Source organism: Nanorana parkeri, unplaced genomic scaffold (genome assembly GCF_000935625.1).
Source record: "Nanorana parkeri isolate BGI_ZX_2015 unplaced genomic scaffold, ASM93562v1 scaffold2, whole genome shotgun sequence".
In the NCBI taxonomy this organism is placed as follows: Eukaryota; Metazoa; Chordata; class Amphibia; order Anura; family Dicroglossidae; genus Nanorana; species Nanorana parkeri.
This window is the reverse complement of record NW_017306270.1, coordinates 3,887,106-3,906,934: the sequence shown is the minus strand read 5'-3', so window position 1 is coordinate 3,906,934 and position 19,829 is coordinate 3,887,106. Positions and strand designations below refer to the sequence as shown.

The window sequence follows — 19,829 nt, the reverse complement described above, 5'->3', positions numbered from 1 at the left end:
CACTGTGATCCAATCATTTACAATCTTTTCTAGGGGTACCAACAAATCTGTCCTGGCCATTTTAGGATATATTTGCACCATAAACAGTAATTCATCTCTTTTCACACTTTTCTTTATTTTAAGCTGACCATACACTAGTAGCTTTCCGAGTGAAAGATCTGTAGATTTCTCTTTACCACTCAATCCGATGAACAAAAAGTATTTTTATTTTAACATTCGATTTTGGAATGAATGGAGTTTCCTGAACGAAAACCACATTCACTGTTAGCATTTTGTTTGTTCAAGAAAAAGTTACTTTACTTTACTAAGTTCAGAATTAATCGTCACTTTGACCCCATAAACTAACAAAGTCAGAAGAAAGTTCTTTCTTGCAAAAGTTTTTTTCTAAAATCTAAGCAGTGTATGGCCAGCCTTACTCTATGACCTACCAAAGCCATGCAGGTATACATGGGCCAAATACTTTTAATCTCACTATTCAGAAGGAATGAAGCAATGGGTCAATAAGCTGACAACAGATTTGTCTACATCTGTATAAAATAGGTGTTATCCAAATTTTACTGTACAAGTGGAAATACACTTTAAAGAAGCATTACCTCTTCAAGTCGAGCTATAACTTATGGGAAGTAGCAGCTTTGATGGTCACAGGCTTTTGTATATGTTATGGGCCAAAAATCTGTTTCTTGGCAGCCAGTGTATAAAGAAAAAATACAGGTGATTAAGCTAACAAAGCTCCCAACTTTCCTTCATTGGGAGGAACTGTCCCTCTTTTAAAAAATAAATTCTTCTGTCCCTCTGTCCTCTTCAGCCATCCCTCTGTTGGGTCTGGTGTCTAGACGTCAATAAAAATGTATTATTTAACTACAAAAATGTTATATTATTCATGGAGACCATTGGCGCTGATAGCTGGCCCATAGCGCAGCCATTGAGTCTCGTCTTCCTTGGCCGTTTGCTGTTTTTTTCTCATCTCGTGGCCCACATACCACTATGATCCAGCTATATATATTAGGTACCCTATTGATTACAATGTTCTTTTTCACATGTTTATTCTGTGTTTATGGCTTACAAATCTTATATGGTATTTTACTTCCTTGGCGGGCTTTCTTGATGACGTCATGGAGCGGTGCTTCAACCTCCTTCCACACTCTGAGGGGTATATATGTAGTATTTAATGTTTCACTTATTTGTCACATTTCTGCCCTGATGAAGGGACCCTGCGTGGCCCCGAAACGTTGGATACTGCGACATGTGTGACGTTTTGTCCAAATAAATGGACGTTACTATTTGAACATCATTTATTGAGTGCTGGTGATTCCTATCTTACATTATTCATCCAAACTCTAAGTTACTGGGGTGGAATTGGTAAAATAGGCAAGTTAATCATTTTGTGTGCATTCATTTTAGCTCATGGGGGAGGGGCATTGAAGGGGGTGCATGGCTTGTCCATATATTTTGTCGAAAATGTCCCCCTTTCTCAGAATGTTTGGAGGTATAAACTTATTGTATTTATGTCTAAAATAGTTTTAGTCTGGAGAGGAGTTTTATCGCCAGAAAGCATTTTGGAGTGTTCCTTTTAGCGGCTCAAAGCTATTAATATCTTGCTGCCTATGCATATGATAAACAGAGTTATTCCTTCTCCAAATCTATATCCTAATCTATTATGTATGAACAGCGTTAGAAATTAAGAGGGAAAGCAGCGAAGCCAAATAGATTTCTGGCTTAGGCCGACAAGATGAATCATAAATGATGTGCAAACCCGCTCACCAATCCCTACGCCGCTGCGTAGATCCCCAATGCACTCTGCAACTAATAACTCCTCTTATGGTCTCGAGATGCTTCAGTCATTTAGAAATAATTTAGTCGTCTTTACTCAAGGGTGGCCAGTATCTATTTAGTCATTTTCTAGAAATGAAAATGCAAACAGAAAGCCACATGCCCGACATCTGCGTTTTACTAGACGTGGCTCAGTTATGCATATTTTGTTTCATTTACAAACAGGATTAAACATATTCATTTGTTTGTGTTTTTATTTCAATTTTAATGTGTTTTATCTGTTTTTCTCTCCTTTTTTTGGATGAGACTGAAATGTTCTGTTTCCTCCAGTTGGCACTTGCAAGTACAATTGGAAAAAACATTGACTGTCGAAGACACTTTCTGCATATATAAAAGTCATTTTGGTGTCACCCCTCCAATGGTGTCACCCGAATGCGGGCCGCACCCCCCGCATTCCCCTTGTGACGCCACTGTCATTTTGTTCTGAAGCATTTGTTTCTAAGAGGGTAGAGCAGCAAATTACACACTGGGTGGAATTCTAGGAGTTAATTAAAGTGGACCTATAGCTAAAAATCACATCAGCATGTAGCTTTGCATGCTGATATGAAATCATCTTACATTCATTCGATAAACAAACATATTTTCATATAACATACAATTTCTTGTTTTCTACATCCTGATTTTCTTTGGCAAAAGTGATGTAATCGCGCCCAACCATTGCATCCTGGGAAGGTCACATCATCAGTGCATTGCTGGGAAATCTCATTTGTAATCTCACGAGATCCCAGGGAAAGGCATTTTTCTCCCCCGAGATGATATGCATGGTAACATGTCCTAGTCACATGTGCCAGAATTCCAGGAAGTTAAGGGAGATTGATTAATCTGCCTTTAGTAAAAATGGCCACTGTGTGAAGAATGGGGAGGAAAAGAAAAGCAAGGTACAGTATGCAAAAAAAAAAAAAAAGTTTTCAATTATCTAGAAGTATGTGTTTGTAGATTGCCATTACCAAACATTTCTGAATTTGCCTTTGTTGTTATTTTGAAGATGTGGGCAAGGTAATGTTCCTCTTTAAAGAGCAAATCAACACATTATTGATTCATTTTGGTTGGTTTTGATGTTTGTGTGTGCGCTGTTGTTTCGGACCCTAGCAAGGACTTTTCTGCTTTAATCAGTCACCCCATTCCTGGCTCTTTCCTCTCCATGTCATAGAGTCTTATTTCTCCCACAACAGAAGAAGTATTTGCCCCTGAAGGATTCCCAATAAGATAAAATTGCCTAAACGTCCTAAGTGAGTGAGTGATGTCCTCTGGCAATAGGTTAACAGACATGGAAACTTGGGGACAGGGATCTGGTCATACCTTTATCTTAGAGAGAACAAGCTGTGGATTAATTCAGGCCACTAAGATCGACCCAAAATAGCGTTATCAATTTTAGGTTGATTTACCCTTTAAAACAACAAAACTGATACTTTTCCTATACTTTAGGGTAAAGTAAGAAGGTCACTAAACTTCCCACCTCCCTAGCAGTGTACACTCTCCTTTCTTTCCTCCCACCCCATTCAGCTTCCAAGATCAGGGAAAGAAAGGCCTTTGTAAACTTCAAACCAACTTGGTGTTACCTACACAGAGCTAAGGACACCTTCCCTTCCCCCCGTTGAGGCAGGGATCGCGTTATTGATTTTAGGTAATTTACCCTTTAAAACAACTAAACTGACACTTTCCTTTCCTTCACTGTAGGGTAAAGTAAGAAAGTCACCAAACTTGACATCACCCTAGCAGTGTACACTCTCATTTCTTCCTTCCCAATGTAGCAAACCTTGTGTATTTTTCCATAATAAGTGGAATAGTGTTCTGTAGAACAGTAAAACAAAAGTGATGTCAAAAGATGTGCAGTAAGATGTTGCAGACAATTTACTTTAAGTTGAATCTTTTTTAGTTACAGTAAATTAAAAAATGATTTAATAGATTGCTGGATAACTTCCATTTAAAGGAAAACCTCAAGCTAAAAACAAAACCTAGTAATAACTAGATAAAGTGGAAAAACTATTTACCTGTATATGGTCTTATTACTTTTGGAAACACTGTTCAAAATTGAAATCAATGTTCCATAAAGTTTTTGGCATGTAGTAGAAAATTAGGTGTGTTTCAGACATCATACCACCTTTGGGGGCCATCTACTTCACCAATGATCCATCCACCCAATACTTGAGTACTCCTTTGTCAACTTTCTTTCACTATGGCTAACTTTACTTGGCTCAAATTGTTTATAGCTTTGATACATTACAATCTAAAAAGCAATTCCTATAGACGTGTTTTCTTTAAAGTACACCTCAAGACAAATATTTTTATTTCATTTTGGATAGAGGGTAGAGTGTTACAGCTTCGGTTCTTATTCCTGTCTTGTTGATTCGTACAACCCATTTCTTGAATGATCATTATGTGGACAGGACGTGAGGGAAAATCACCCCATTGGTGGTCACAGATAGAATGATGAACCTGACAGAAATTGTGACTCTTCCCTATTCCAATCCATAAGAAATGGCTACATTTGGCCTTTAAGTTGTATTTAACTTAGTTTATTAACCTCCCTGGCAGTAATCCCGAGTGTGGCTCGGGGGTCATTTTCAGTACCAAAAACGATAACCCCGAGCCACACTCAGGATTACACTGTGCGTTGCTTACCTTGTCCATGAGCCCTGCTGTGTCCTCTGGCCGATGCTGGCATCTGTCTTCTGGGTTCCATCCCTTGCGCGCGCCCGCATCGCAGGGGGGCGGGACCGGCGGGAGATTTAAAAGTAAAAAAAATAAAAATTAGATAATCAGACCACCAGGGAGGTTAATACTATTCAAGCTTTTCATGAGGTATTAATGTTGGAAATACAACGACATAAATTATGTCTTTTGAGCTGTAGATGGTTCTGTAGTGCAATGCTAGCCTATGCTAGTCTCTATGTTCATGCTTATCTAGGCTATATACAGGAAGTTCTCACTGTATGCTCTATAATGCTGTATTTTGTTATAACGCTCTTCTAAGTAAGTCAAACTTAATTCAGCATTCCTCAGCATCTCAGTGCTTCATCTAAACACATAACCAGCAATAATCACTTCCATTTAGTCTTTATTGACCCTCTCCTCTTGCTCACCTTTCCAATGGGAAAATTGGCAGGGCACAAGTCCATCCTCTGAGGATTGGCAAGGCACTTGCATAGCCATAAACAAAAGCTCTATGAACTCAACAGATATTAAGAACTACCTTTTATTGAAATGTTTTTTTTACTCAGCTTGTGTCTACTTTCAAAGTAAAAGCCGGTGAAGTTAGTTCCTGCTCATCCTTTCCTTTTGTGTTTTCCGTCTCATGCTGGCATTCCATCATGTATTTATTGCTAACATTTCCCTTATTCCACCATTTGTGTCCAATAAACAAACATTCTTACTTTTGGTAAGCCTATATGTCCCATACTTTACAATGTACCATACCACTGTTGAGTTATGATGTGTGCTTATGAATGTGCTTATCCTTTCTGGAACACGCATTCACTATTTCTAAGTTAACTCTTTCACGTTAGTCTGTGCTTATGTGTTTTCTTTTATTATGTTAAACCTTTAAAAAGGTTTTAATAGACAGGCATTGAAATCGAAGCGATTTGCACCATTCACTGCAGGAAGTGGTTCAGCTCACAAGCAAAAATTAACAAGCCGAGTGTATTTTAAATACGTTTCCTGCTGATTTTTGTCCCCTTTTAGACTAGGTTCACATAGTCTAAACACAGGTTGTGTTGTGGAAACGAAAGGGCGTTAAACACTTCTTGCTGTTTATATGCTTTTTTAATAAATGTTCCCCTAACAAAAGCTGACCATACACCTATAGACTATCTGCAGATTTTCTATGGTCAGATGGAAAAAGTGCAACAGATTCCTCCATCTACGCTAAACTGTGTGGATGAAGGAATCTCCCGCTGGGCCAAGCTTCAGTATGTTGCTAGTCAGCCCCACTTGCTAAAAACACCTGAACAATGCCTGCCCATAGAAAATCTGCAGAAAATCTATAGGTGTATGGCACGCTTTACTACACCAGGGAACTGTTTGTGCCACTATATTTTGTTTGGATTCACTAGATTTTTCACTCTTCCACTTGTTTTAATATTGTATCATTTCAAATATTGCATTATCTTGTGCTGCATTTTTATTCTTCTCCATTTTTTCTCCTTTTTACCAGAACACCACCATATTTTGCCTGTTTATACAATAAAATATTTTAGGACTTATTGAACACTGCTGCCTTATTAAAGTAGAAGTATGTTCCTGCAGGGATTAGATCTAGGCACCTCCAATCTTCACCCAGTGCATTAGGCTGAGCTCATGGTCAATACTAACTGAGAGCCAAACCGACCTCTGTTCTAGGCGTGCTCTTGCTGGGCAAAATGCTTATTGTGTTTTTCTTTAAAGTCTCTTTCAAGCAATTTTGTGGTGTTTTACCAAGTAGTTTTTTAAATCTTGAATGAAATAAATTAAATTGAGACATCAACACAAAACAACCGTATAGCAAACAGATCTCCTGACAACCTCATTTAATCAAAGCTCTGGTTGTCCTCAAATGTTCAGTATTCCAAATACTTTTTGTTCTAAACGATCAAATGTGACCAAAACACATTTTATTCAGATGTAAAACTGTCGCTGTGTCTGACAAAGCATCCAGAAGTGCCTTTAGATCTGCATCCACTCAGAATAACTGTGCCCATTGGAAACACAACAAGCTGTGGTGTTCTGAACTTATTTAGTAAATTCTATTGTATTGTTTGACTTGCATTGCCTTCAAAAGGCAGGTTTACATTACCTTAGCCTAACAGGAACTGTCGGGTTGCAGGTAATCTTTTCTAAATAGACAAATTCCTGCTTACATTCGACTGGCCATAGATATAACATGTGTCCAATTAGATCAGTTTTTCCTCCATAACAAGATAGAAGAAAAAACTGAATGGACACTGATGTCACAAAAGTGATTGTGTTGCTCAGATTAGCAGGGAATCTAATTTTGGTTAAAGGAGAACTATGAGGTGAGTGAAAATCACTCATCCTCATAGTTCGAGCCGACGTGTGACAATTAAACTGTAACACGTCAGTTCAATAGATCAGGAAGTGAGCGAACACATACCGTCGCTCGCTCCCTTCTCGATCATCCCCCTGCAGAGAGCAGTGACTGTCATTCACCACTCCCCGCAGGGATTCCCCCCTCCCCGCTCCGATCCTCCAGCGCTGACTGGAGAAACGGACGGAGGAGGGGGCGGGTACAGCTGGCTCTGCCTCTAGATAAGCAGAGCCAGCTGTCACTCACGCAGCTTAGTGGATCTCGACAGCATTGTCGGTATCCGTCCCGGCTGCGGCGGCTCTGTATACCGTGAGCTGTAGCTCGCGTTATACCGAGCTTTGGATCACGGGAGGAGGTTAGTATATGTCCTCTTGTGACCCTAAAGAGAACTAATAGGTGTTTAAAGTCTTACAGTTGGTTTGTAAGTAGTAGGTGCAATTGTGTGTCCTTGCCAGCAAGCTGTAGAGGAGAACCATTGCTCCAATCAGCAGGAAGCATGAGCTTTGCTGAATGGAGAGCTCTGACTCCGCAAGTGGGTGTGCCAGACCTCTGCTAAGAGAGACCACTGCTTCTATACAGAGAGCAAAAGTTCTTCTCTACAACATGCTACAAAAGGCTTTTCTACTCAGGCTGTAGTTGCTTTCTAAGGAACGTTAGCTGCAAGACTTGCTTTTTTATTATTGTAACTGGAATGTACTGTATTTTGCTGATTAAATTGAATGTTCAGTTGGGCTTCATATTGAATCTGTAACATGTTTGGTTGGTTTGACAAGAACTCTAAACTTTAAAAAGGCTAACTTCAAGAAGCTGTGATCCTTAATGCATGATATCAAATGGGAACAACTATTTCTTACAAAGAGCACTGAGGCTAAGTGGGCTTGCTTTAAGGATGTAGTAATCAATGGCATTTTCAAGTGCATACCATTAGCCTAAAAGAATAAAAGCTAAACCTGCGTGGCTGAATCCAAAGGTAAAACAACTTATTAGTAAGAAGAAGCTGGCCTTTAAAAAAAATATTTAGTGGAAGGGACAATATTGGCCTTCCAGAACGACAAGGGATGCAATTTTTACGCCACTTAGCTCCCAGGCAATTTGTTCTCCAAGCCCTGTATGTAAAGATAAGCACGGGAGGTTGATGTAATATACGCACCTGTTCTGCGGTCCGTGGTCGGCGCAGGGAGTGACTCACTCCCGTGCTGTCATCTGACTCCTCCCTCCTCAAATCTCAATTGGCTGGCGTTCGTGCAAGAGGAACACCCCGGGCAAGTCTTGCCTCACCTCATCTCTGAACTCTCTGGAGCCTGTAACTTTACTGACAGGCACTCCGATCATCCCTGGCTTCAGTGTCACTGACCAAGCTCCCCCTGAGACCAACTAACTGAATGCTGCAATTGATCGTCCTAACAAGCTGCGGAACCGCAAGTATAGTTCCCATACCTCTGCATCTGTTGTTTGCCACTCTGTCAACAATAGCAACGGACTGCTGCTTCTGTTTATCTGCCAAGCTGCCTCAATAGCAACGTACTGCTGCATCTGTTGTCTGCCAAGCTGTCTCCAATAGCAACATACTGCTGTATCTGTCCATTTGCCAATAGCAATGTACTGCTGCTTCTGTTTGTCTGCCAAGCTGTCTCCAATAGCAACGTACTGCTGTATCTGTTTATTTGCTAACTAAGCTGTCTCCACTAGCTGTCTTCAATAGCAACCGTAGTGACACCGGCTGCTGAACCGCAAGTATTTTTACCTGATCTTTTCAAACGTTATCATAGACTTATGCTTTTCTTTTGCTGGAAGTGAGGTAACTTCTGCAGCTTACATATATATCCTTTTGCTGCTATCACTGAGGTGATATTATCTTATTGCTGGACTGATTGCCCACTCCTATCTGACTCCTACGCTCCTTAATTAAAAGGGAACTCTGAAGCAACACTTGTCTGTAGCTGCGATCCAAACTGAACCAGCCCGGAAGAGTTACAGTTGATCACTAATGACAGGAAGAAGACTGAACTATTAAATACTTCTCCACAGTATTTACTCAGGAAAATGTTGGGTTTAATGAACACAACTAGAATGTGTGTAGCACTGTGAGGAAAATACCAAGGTTCACCAAGGACTAGCAAAACGTAATGTGAATAAATCCCTGGGACCAGGTAACTTGCACCCGTGGGTACTTAAAGAGCTAAGCACATTTATAGCAAGGCCATTGTTCCTAATTTATAAGGACTCCATACTGACTGGGGAGGTACCAGCTGATTGGCGTAAAGCTACTGTTGCACCAATATTTAGAAAAGGTTAGAGATCTGTGCCTAGACATTTTAGACCAGTCAGATGAACATCCAGAGTATGGAAGTTATTTGAGGGTATGATAAAAGACCATATTCAAGAATTTTTATATGGATATGATATAAGTGAAAATCAATATGGCTTGAGGAAAAACCATTCGTGTCAAACCAACCTTCTAGCATTCTATGAGGTGAGTGATAACCTATATGGGGAAAAGCAAAGCATGTAGTATTCCTTGATTTGGCAATTTGGGTGGATTTTTTTTCCTTCCAAACCATCAACATATAATATACATTTTATAATTAAACATATCTGTTAGAACATAAAAGATATTGGTTGAATGCTGTCTCTTTTTATGGGCTATGCTGACAATGAAAATGGCAAACTAATTCCATAAATCTATAAAGTAATTATGTAAACCTCAGATTTCCCCTGCCTTCAAAAACTTTAATTTCTTTTTCTTTTTTCCTTTTATTAAACTTTTATAGTTGAAGTTCATTTGGCCAGTCTCCATTGTGAGCTGTGGATAAAGTTGCCAAATATAATGACAGCTCAACTTAGAGCTGGAGACAGCTCTGCATTAGTTAGCCGTGGAGAGGACTGCTCTAGAAATTTGATCTGTCACACTTTATTTAAAATTAAACCTAATTTTGGTGATTGCCCGGGAATATGCTCTGCTCTTCATACTTAACGGAAATGTTTGATCTCTTCCAAGGGGCTAAATACACTTGGATGTGTCCAGGTAAAAGGAATTCATTTTCAAGCGTAATGAAAAATAATTATCTTGAAAGCAGCCATTTGGTTTGCTGAACCCACATACACTCTATTACATGACTGTAGGTGTCCTCCAATTAAATATACCATTCCTTCCTTTAAGGTAAACTAGAATGGCTCTAATTTTCATCTTGGCACCTTTCTGCCTATTTAATAAATCCTAGTGGCTTCCAATATTGCTTTCTTTACAATGGTCCAGCCTACAGTAGTAAAGTTCAGGATTCACATGTTATGAATACCTCTTCTTGTAGTTCTCTGGCAGTTATATCGTACACTACAGAATTCTGTAACAAAAGGCTACAGTCCCATCCAAAGGCCTGCAGAAAAAAGGTGTACATCTTCGTATAATAGGTTATATGAATGGCACAATGTTCTATGGTACAACTTAAACATAGGTTTAACACAGGACACAGTGTTAAAGGTAGAATTAGCCTTTAAAAATGGAGAAGTATGACCATAGATGGTATGGTGAGGTTGGAGAGAAAAATAACTCCCTAGGCTCCGCTTCACTCATATCTATATATTGCATTGATGTTTGCAATCTAGGGAGAAACTGCTGCATGCTGTTATAATAAATTGCTATATGATATCTGGCAGTATCTCTGTATATATCAGTGGCTCTGGATGCACAGTTGGGCCATGAGGCAAAAAGGGAAAGCTATGCAAGACTCCGCCCTGTGTCCATGTAAACCTGTCATGAGAGAAATATAGGGGTAGGGGATCTCATTGCTGATCTCCTCCTCAAAATGCAGGTTATCTGGACAGACAAAGCCATTTAGTGACTGATTTCATTTGTTACCTGAAGTTGGTCATTAATTTGTTACATGAAGGTGTTCTTTTTGATGATTGGCAGTTGTAGAGAATGTACTGCAGATGTTCGGCTGCTGTCATAATCTGTAGCGAATGTATAATGTTACAAAATTTGTTTAAACAGCTTTATTCTAAGTCTTTACAGATGATGGTTCTTCCACAAGCAGTGTCATAGATTCCTGTTATTAGAAAAGTATGTGCTTGACTAGGAGGAGACGGGGCTGCGATCCCAGGAATAATCTATATATTCTTGGCTTACTTGCCTCATTAAAAGCAGTCTTATGATATAAAGCTGGGGTCACCCTTGCTCAAAGCCTGCATAGTTTTTCTGTTCTAGGGAGGTTGTGGGGTGGAGGATGAGGTACATCCCATGAGGGAATTGATGAATGAAGAAGGAAATTTTGTGTGTCAAAAGGGAACAGTTACCTGCAGCTGCTAAATGGCTTCTGATGGTTTTATTACAAACAGGCAATGTAGGTTAAAATTAATCAGAGCCAGAACATGACCACAAACAGCATAGGCGGAATCAGATTTGCTTATGATGTTTTAATATGCTGTCAGCACACTGTGCTTGGAATTCATAGAATTCAAAATGGGGGTATCTTTCACAGCCATTGCAATGGACACAGGATCACAGGATGCCCTTATCAACATTTATCATATATATATATACACATTCCAATAAAATAGACCAATACAATCCTGCAGAAGTATCAGAGGGAGCATGGGGATTTAATCGATAATGAGAATTGCTGTCATCGATTTCTCATTATTGGTTAGTTGACATGAAAATAATAGTTACAGCCCTACTTATATCAATATAAAAAATATCAATACAAATAAATAGGTTCTGTAGGCGCAGAGCCCAGCTGGAATTATTTTTAAACAATGGCTGTGAGGTGCTAAGCAGGTATGTATAGTGAAGATTTAGGGTGAAGATAAGTTTTTACCTCTCTGGGTTACAATAATGGATGGGGGTTGTAAAGGATAGGTTAACTAGAAAAAGTTACGTTGCCTTTACCACAGACATCGGAGGGTGGTTGGAGGTGCAGATACAATCTTAAGGCATCTTTAACTTCAGTTACAAAGCACAGGTTTGGGTTGGCATCAGCATTTTCATGTATTTACCATCTTTGTGGAATAAGCGTGTAATAAGTGTAAAAATTGCTCTTTTTAATGATGCAAACACTTCTTTTTCATAACTGTACCTTTTAACTTCCGTTTATAGTCTAAATTTTTGCTATATTCTGTAGTGGCATTTTAAAATTCAATCTAGTGTAAACTAAAGTGAACCTGTGATTTGACTATGCAGCATGTACTCATCTTCCCTTCACTCTGCCTCCACTCTGTTCAGCCAGCAAGCGCAATGATGGAAAGCCCTGTTTAAATTGTGACTTGGAGCTTTCATGGGACTGAAGACTGTCTCTCTTTCTCCATGAAAAAGCATTGGGCCAATCACCAAGTACCAAAGCTGTCACGTGGGAGTGAGGGGAGTAAGTCACATGCTACTACCTTACTCTGTGGTTTCAGGTATTTCTTTTTCCTCCTGGTGGGCCAAGTAGATCACCAGTGGAGCAAATTGTATCTGAGTATTTGCTTCTGGGGAAGGGGGTTGTTAAATTAACTTGTTGCTTTGTCCTGCATGGGCAAACAGAGGGTCCACTGTAAACTCCCATTTAAGCATTGTGTAATGCATAAAAATTCTATTTTTTATTTTTATTTTTGTGCCATGCAAGCTTTCATTCCTTCCTGGATTTACATGTTTGTATCTGTTTCCACTGCAGTGGATTTCTGCTCTAATCATTTAGCATTATTCAAATCAGGAAGGAGATCAATGATGTTGAATAATCTGAAAGGGGTTCTAATCCTTCTCCACTTTTTCTCCATGGATACTAGTCCATAGCTAAAAAAAAAAAAGTTTTTTGTTGGGGGCAAGACAATAAAACATTTTTAAAAATACTTAAAATGCCTTGTTTCTTTGCACTAGGATCGCTGCTACTATCATGGAGTGGTGGAAGGACATCCAGGCTCAGCAGTCAGTTTAAGCTTGTGCTATGGCCTCAGGTAGGTTCTATCATGTATCATTGACCAATGTACATAGTGTTGCTGAATCTACATTTACATACAGTTTATGAACAATGAGCCTTATTTATCTTTTTTTATTTTATTTAAACTTTTAGAAATCCAGCTATGCTAGTATAAGAATGTGATGAGAAGTGCATAACCAGAAGTTAAGTTTATTTTAAAACGGCATGCCAAAATAGCCACTTATTAATCTCCTGTACAGGTTGAACTTGTCTTGTCTCCTTGTACCTTTCTGTAGATCCTTTTTAATGTGGTCAGCAGCCTCACTGATAAAAAAAACTTGTGAGATGTAATGTGTGGGATCAAGCTCTATTCTCATGTATATGTGTGTTATTTATCTTTAAGTGTATGATGAATGCAATACTTTTCAGCAACATCACTAACTAGGTCTTGGGAATTCTGATTTTTTTTTTTACAAAGTTGAGCAGATGATAAAAATAATGCATGTTTAAAGCTGAACTCTGCCCTTTCCTTCAGTCTTGCACAGTTATACAGGTTCCTCTTCTATACTGAAATTGCGTACCCCCTCCCCCAGTGCAACTACCCAACTGGAATAGGCACTGCAACGCCACCTTATTCTTAACAAAAAAAATTGTGGGTGGCTGCGACCTCAAGTCTCGGGGTACCCCTCAAGACATGTGTAGCAAGTGCTTTAGGGTACCCAGCTACTGTCAGAGCTAGCTGCTGCATCGATGCTCTGGAGAAGGATGCTCCTATCCCCCCTTATCTACACCCCTGATCCCTATATTACCCGCTTGCAGTTGTCTCAAAAGACTTTGAATCTGTTTTGCTGACAGTCGGGTTCCATTAAGGTGAAAAAGCAAGCCGAGCACTCCAATTAACCAATTTATGATTCAAGGTTAGTAAACGTGTTTATTTTCTCTCTAAACTTAATTATGCAATTATTTAGCAAACAATGACCTCAATATGCAAGAATTAACTCAGCATTTGCTCGTGGTGATGGTTTAATCACTGTAATTATCAAAAATTGGCATTAAAGCTCTACCTTTGAAAATGGCTCCAAGCAAATGTTCCGTTTACTTTTTTTTCCCCTCTTTTTACACTTTGCATCTTTGGAACATCTGGCACAACATGGAACTAAAATTGTGCCCCCAGTGCTAATATATTATTATCTCAGCCTACTTCTCCTTTATAAAGAAAAATCATCCAAATATAGATGGATGTACTTATTAGTTTATTATCGGAGCGCCGTTCGCTGACATTTGACTCCCATCAGTCTCTCGGTTTCCTCTATGGTTTATGAAACTTAATAATGGATCATTAGCTTGGAATAGCAAATAAACAATATATTTCAAAGTTGCCACATGTGCACAAATGAACTAAATTTACAATGACTACACTAGAGGAATGGTAACAATTTGATATTTGTAGACAGTGTGTGTGTGTGGTTGGGGATAGGTGGTCTAGGGTAAAGCCATTCATACCAGGTGGTGATCATATTTAGTTGTCTGAAGAATGCTGAACTAAAACATCTAGCATGTGTCAAAAAGAACCATTCACTCTGGTGCATCTGCATTTTCAGTTTTTTGGGGTTTTTTAGCATGTTTTGTTCCACATTTTTTATGCTTTTTAATGCAATATGCATTTTTATTTTGGCCGGCGAAGGGCAGATCCCAAAAACACAAATCGATAATATGCCTGAAATGGTTACTGCCTGTGATGGACTACAATCTCACATTTAGTTTGCTAATTTGTATTAAGATTGTATTCTATCACAGGAGTGAGCTTGGAGCGGTGGCAACTTTACAACACACACAGGGACCATGGGGAACACAAGTAGCCACCCTCCAGAAGGAAGGACAGTGTCAGCAGGATCTACAGCCGAGTGATACACAAATAAGATACATTTCTGTTAATAGTTAAGGTACATTAACTCCTGAGTTTAAGATTTAACTCCTGAGTTTAGGGTCACTTTTAATCTTGAAGGGGCCACGCCATGTCTACCTACTTAAAGTGGAACTTTACCCACGAATGTAATGATCTCCCAAAACAGTTGCTTTTAAGGCATGCCAACTGTCAAGGTTGCCAGTGTGCTTATTTCAGCTCTCAACCGAACTTTCAAGCCATCAAATGGCTGGTGTCAAAGCTAATCACATGTGCAGCACTATGGCACCTGCAATCCAAATAAAAGCCATGATGGCAACTTCATTGGCTGTTAAGTATACGAGGGTGTAGTTCTGCTTTAATACTAGACTTGTGCGCCGTCAAAATATTTGTTCCGTTTCGTAATATCCATTATTTCGTATTTCGTAATTCGTATCCGAAACTCAATTCGGATTCGTACAAAATACGGATTTTCATTAGTTTTGGCACATTTTCGTAACGGAACGAAAATACGTCAACGGAATTTCGTATTTCCTGCCTGTATTGTAATGCAACTCTCAGCAGCAGAAGAGAAAACCTCTGATTGGTCAACCAAAACGAAATACGAATTCCGTTAACGGATTACGTATCCGAATTTCGTATTTCGGACTTAAAAAAAAACTACCATCAACTCCAATATAAATGTATTTTGCTTTTTAACTTCAATATAACGAATGTTCGTAACGGAACTAAATTCCGTCAACGGACTTTCGTATTTCCTGCCTGTATTGTAATGCAACTCTCAGCAGCAGAAGAGAAAACCTCTGATTGGTCAACCAAAACGAAATACGAATTCCGTTAACGGATTACGTATCCGAATTTCGTATTTCGGACTTAAAAAAAAACTACCATCAACTCCAATATAAATGTATTTTGCTTTTTAACTTCAATATAATGAATGTTCGTAACGGAACTAAATTCTGTCAACGGAATTTCGTATTTCCTGCCTGTGTATGTATTGTAATGCAACCCTCAGCAGCAGCGGATCCGTATTTCGGATTAAAAAAAAATCTTGTCATGTTGTTCAACCTCATTTACAGGGGTAATATTAGTTCCAGTTTCAAAGAAATTCGGATCCGAAATTCGTTAACGGAATTTCGCATTTCAGATATAAATTTCGGAAACTGCAATTCGGATTTCGTATGCTTCCGAATTTACGAATTTCAGGAAAATTTGTACGAATTTTCGATTCGTAACGAAACAAATCGCACATGTCTATTTAATACCAGAAAAAGATTAGAACACTCTTGTAGAGACAGAAAGTATAACAATTCAGGGCCTTTGTATGAGACATTGGCTAAGAAATAGATTCCTTGTTGCCCATAGTAACCCATCAGCATTGAAATTGTTTGTTTTTTTCAGCAGTGCAGTGCTAATGGCTCATTCACACCTATGGTCTGTGTCCAGGGTTGGACATTTGTCCCTAACTGCTAGATTCGTGGATGCATGTGAACGGTGGCAGAAACTTATGGCTACTGTCATGCTGTCATTGCATCTTACAGGCTTCTCGCATGCAGATGTTCGCAATCAACTACGATCCCAGCCACAGGATCCCAGCCACAGGAAACTACGATCCCAGCCACAGCACATGTGAATAAGCCCTAAGGATGAAAGCAGGATTGTGGTTGGTTGCTATAGACTTAAAGAGGAACTGCTGCACTCCTTACTGGAACCCCTATGTACAAAGCAGGGTGCTGTAGTAACCGCGGATGGGCACCGTGTATCTTCAAATATGTAGAAAATGTTATCAGCACACCTATGACTAGTGTCAACAATCCATCCTCTTTATCGATGCAGACTGTCAAAAATTAACGTTTCGGGGCCACACAGGGTCCCCTTCATCAGGTTTTAATATGAGCTTTTAGAATGAGGTCATATTAAAACCTGATAAAGGGGACCCTGCACGGCCCCAAAACATTGTTATTTGACAGTCTGCATCAATAAAGAAGATGCATTGTTGACACGTGCTGGTAACGTTTTCTACACAGTTGCTATAGCCAATACTACATTTTCTTGTCACTCTTTTTATGTATTCATTCATGTTTTCAAAAGCACCAACTGGTTCTTTACCCTAGGTTCAGTACGCAGCTTCTGTACATTGGGTTATGACTGTACATTTCTCTGGTGTGATAATGGCCATTTAATGCGTCCCTCATTTGCCATATGCTCTGCATAATATATCCGTTTTATGTTTACTTGTACTATAGGTATGGGTTTACTAATGGCATGTATGGCATGTTTCTGAGCATTGTATATGAATATTTAAATATGTACATCAATGAGAGCACGCTGTTTGTTTATTTTCAGGGGATTAATTACACTTGAAAACCGAGCATATGTCCTGGAGCCACAGGCTAATTCTACGAGCCGCCACCTCTTTTACAAAGCTGAACATATGAATCTGGCTTCTGGATCCTGCAGCCAGAATTATAACCTCTCAGGCATTTCTCCGAGTGACACTTTACAATACTCTGAAGATTATTTACAAAGGGTAAGCAATACACCCTGGGCATGTAACAGGCAAATAATTCATGCTTCCATACAATTACTTAATACATGTTTTGTATACAACAGAAGGTGCCCGGTTCCACGGATTAAAAGCGTCGTCTTATCTCTTGCTTGTTTTAGAAACTGAAACACAAGAGGAAACTTATTAATGTGATAGACGGGTGGAATCAATTGGCCAATTAGTTTATCACTCATATGGGTGGCCCTAGGCAGGCAGATCTCTGATGTCTATTGTAGATGGAAATAAGTGTTCTAGTCATGGTCGATTTAGTCATCATACTTCAAGATCCAGCAGTGACTTTATTAAGACAAAGGGATCTCTTTATTCTCTGTGAGGGAAAATGATTATTCCCATGTACAGACATTTCCAAATGCATTGATATTACACTTATAGGTGGAGTCTGGTATTGAAAATAACCTTCTGGTTTCTTATCTCTATGGGACTGCAGTTGTGTGACCTCCCCACCATAGTTTTTGATGTTCCTACATCTATATCATTTCTAGTCAATTTGGAAATTATAGTGGGCTTCAGATGTGGCCCCCAACATTCCCAGAGGGCTTAATAAAAGCAGCATGTTTTTGTGTGTTGAGGTGCATCGCGTTGCTGGGCAGCCAATTCAAAATGAATGGTCCTTGGCAGTGGCAGTGGCAGCAAATATAACCACATGGATTGATGTTCATGAGTGCAGTACTAGCTCCCAGCATTGGTATTGGTGGCAGCAATAATAACCCCCAGCATGGGTTTCCATAGCAGTACAATTAACCAACCCTTCACTGCTAATCAGTGGCAGTGCTATTAACCCCCTCCAAGTGGCGTCACAAGGGGGGTGCAGGGAGTACACTTCTGAAAAGTCGGAGAGAGGAGGGGACACAGGAAATCTCCTCTCTTTGCTGGCGTACATCACCAACGACATCAAGTGTATATGTAATGACGTGTGCACCGTGTGACACCTGGCGGCTACATCAGATGACACCTGGCCTGGTGATGCCCCTGCCCCCTCCCCACATTTCCATTGCTGGTCAGTGGCAGTGCTTTTAATCCCTCTGCATTGGTGGTCGGTGCTTACCCACCTGATCATTGGCCTTACTCTCACTCCCCATCTAGTCCTGACTATACTTTCTACAGGTGTTCTTTCAAAGAGCATTCTTACACCTGGCACCCTGCTTCCTCTCTACAAACTGTCAACAGGTGCTCAACTGGTGGTGGACCAAGCCCAGCACTAGACATGCCACACACAGAAATCCAGTGGGCTGCATGTTGGGCACCAGGCCTCTATAACATAACATAATAAAAACCTAGCAGAGGGTGAGGGAAACCTTCATAATGGTTGTGTCAGGTAGGCAGCCTTGGCAACTCAAGTTCATAGATTTTACCACCAGAATCCTTGACAGATTAAATAAACCAAAACATTCTCTTCATCTTTCACCAAAAGCTCAACACTCAGTTCTACCTACTTTGTTGATATATGTAATGATTTAAACAAACTACAGTTTCCCATTTAAAGTGTATATAAACCCTAACATTGAACTTCTCTCATTTACTCTCCTTTGATCTGCTAAATATACTGTACAATTGAAAATATCTCGTTAAACCGTATCTGTTCAATATGTGCAAAAAAGTAATTTATTTTGCCAGAAATCTTATTAGCTGATAACTTCCCATACTTTTTGCCTGTGCACAAGGAGCGGTTACGGAGATGAGGAAGGGGGAGGAGATGAGGAGAGGACCATATTTTTTTTTAATCCATTAAAAATGAAATATGCAGAGCTGACAGTATTTGGAATCCAAAAAACTAACAGTGGTGTTGTTGCCCTGGAGGCAGTATGCCCTATGTGTCCAGTTACCAGGTCTGAGGATGGTCATATGAGGGGATGACATCACTCTGACAGCGGCAACATAGGAAGCAGAGGCAGGGGGTGAGTATAACTTGGCCATGGATAAGTGAGTATCACTAGGCCATGGGGGAACTTTTCACAGACACTGTCACTTTGCCCTTATTCACTCAGTTCTCAAAGCACAGGTTCACTTTAAGCCCTTATGAAGGTCTTCAATATAGGCTTTTTCCAATGTATATCTTTAGCTATAGTTAAACTACAAGTCTCGGCATGACCTGACAGCCATTGAAGACACTCGGCTGCTAGCGAGAAGCCACATTATGCCAATTCCTGCAGCTGTTAAACCTTCCGTGGGTTCTTTTCACAGTTTATTTTGCTTAACAACCAGACTGTGTAAGGGTTTTTGATCTTGGCAGTTTTACTGATCAGATGTGACATTTTATTGTGCACGAGAACAATACTTAAATGCATCTAACAAATAAAATGAGCAGCACCATAAATCCTTACATATTCACTGGCTGGGTTCTGCAGTTTAGACAACAAGTCTCTTTTAACGGTAAATGAAAAATATTACTGCCAGCCGAGCCGCCGCCTTTTCCATCCAAATTAGCTCTTATTTCAGGCTCGCAATTCCAGGTAACGCCAATGTCCGCATAGGTCTGTTTTTCTATCTCTTTAAATTTTGTTTCTCCTAACATGGTATTAAGATTATTTGCAGATTATTTCCATTGACTTCCTGCTGCCTTCCTGTGCAGCCTATAATATAATAATATGCATGTTATGTTACAGAAAT

At 39.6% G+C, this 19,829-nt stretch overlaps 1 protein-coding gene across 1 annotated transcript in view; it reads left to right on the top strand.

Moving 5' to 3' along the window:
- The window catches only part of ADAM12 (ADAM metallopeptidase domain 12), a 392,267-nt gene that overhangs the window by 206,162 nt on the left and 166,276 nt on the right, over positions 1 to 19,829 (top strand). Inside the window, exons 5-6 of the mRNA XM_018558790.1 lie at positions 12,711 to 12,787; positions 17,000 to 17,183. Of these exons, the coding sequence (XP_018414292.1) occupies positions 12,711 to 12,787; positions 17,000 to 17,183 (261 nt within the window). The remainder of the gene's footprint in view (positions 1 to 12,710; positions 12,788 to 16,999; positions 17,184 to 19,829) is intronic.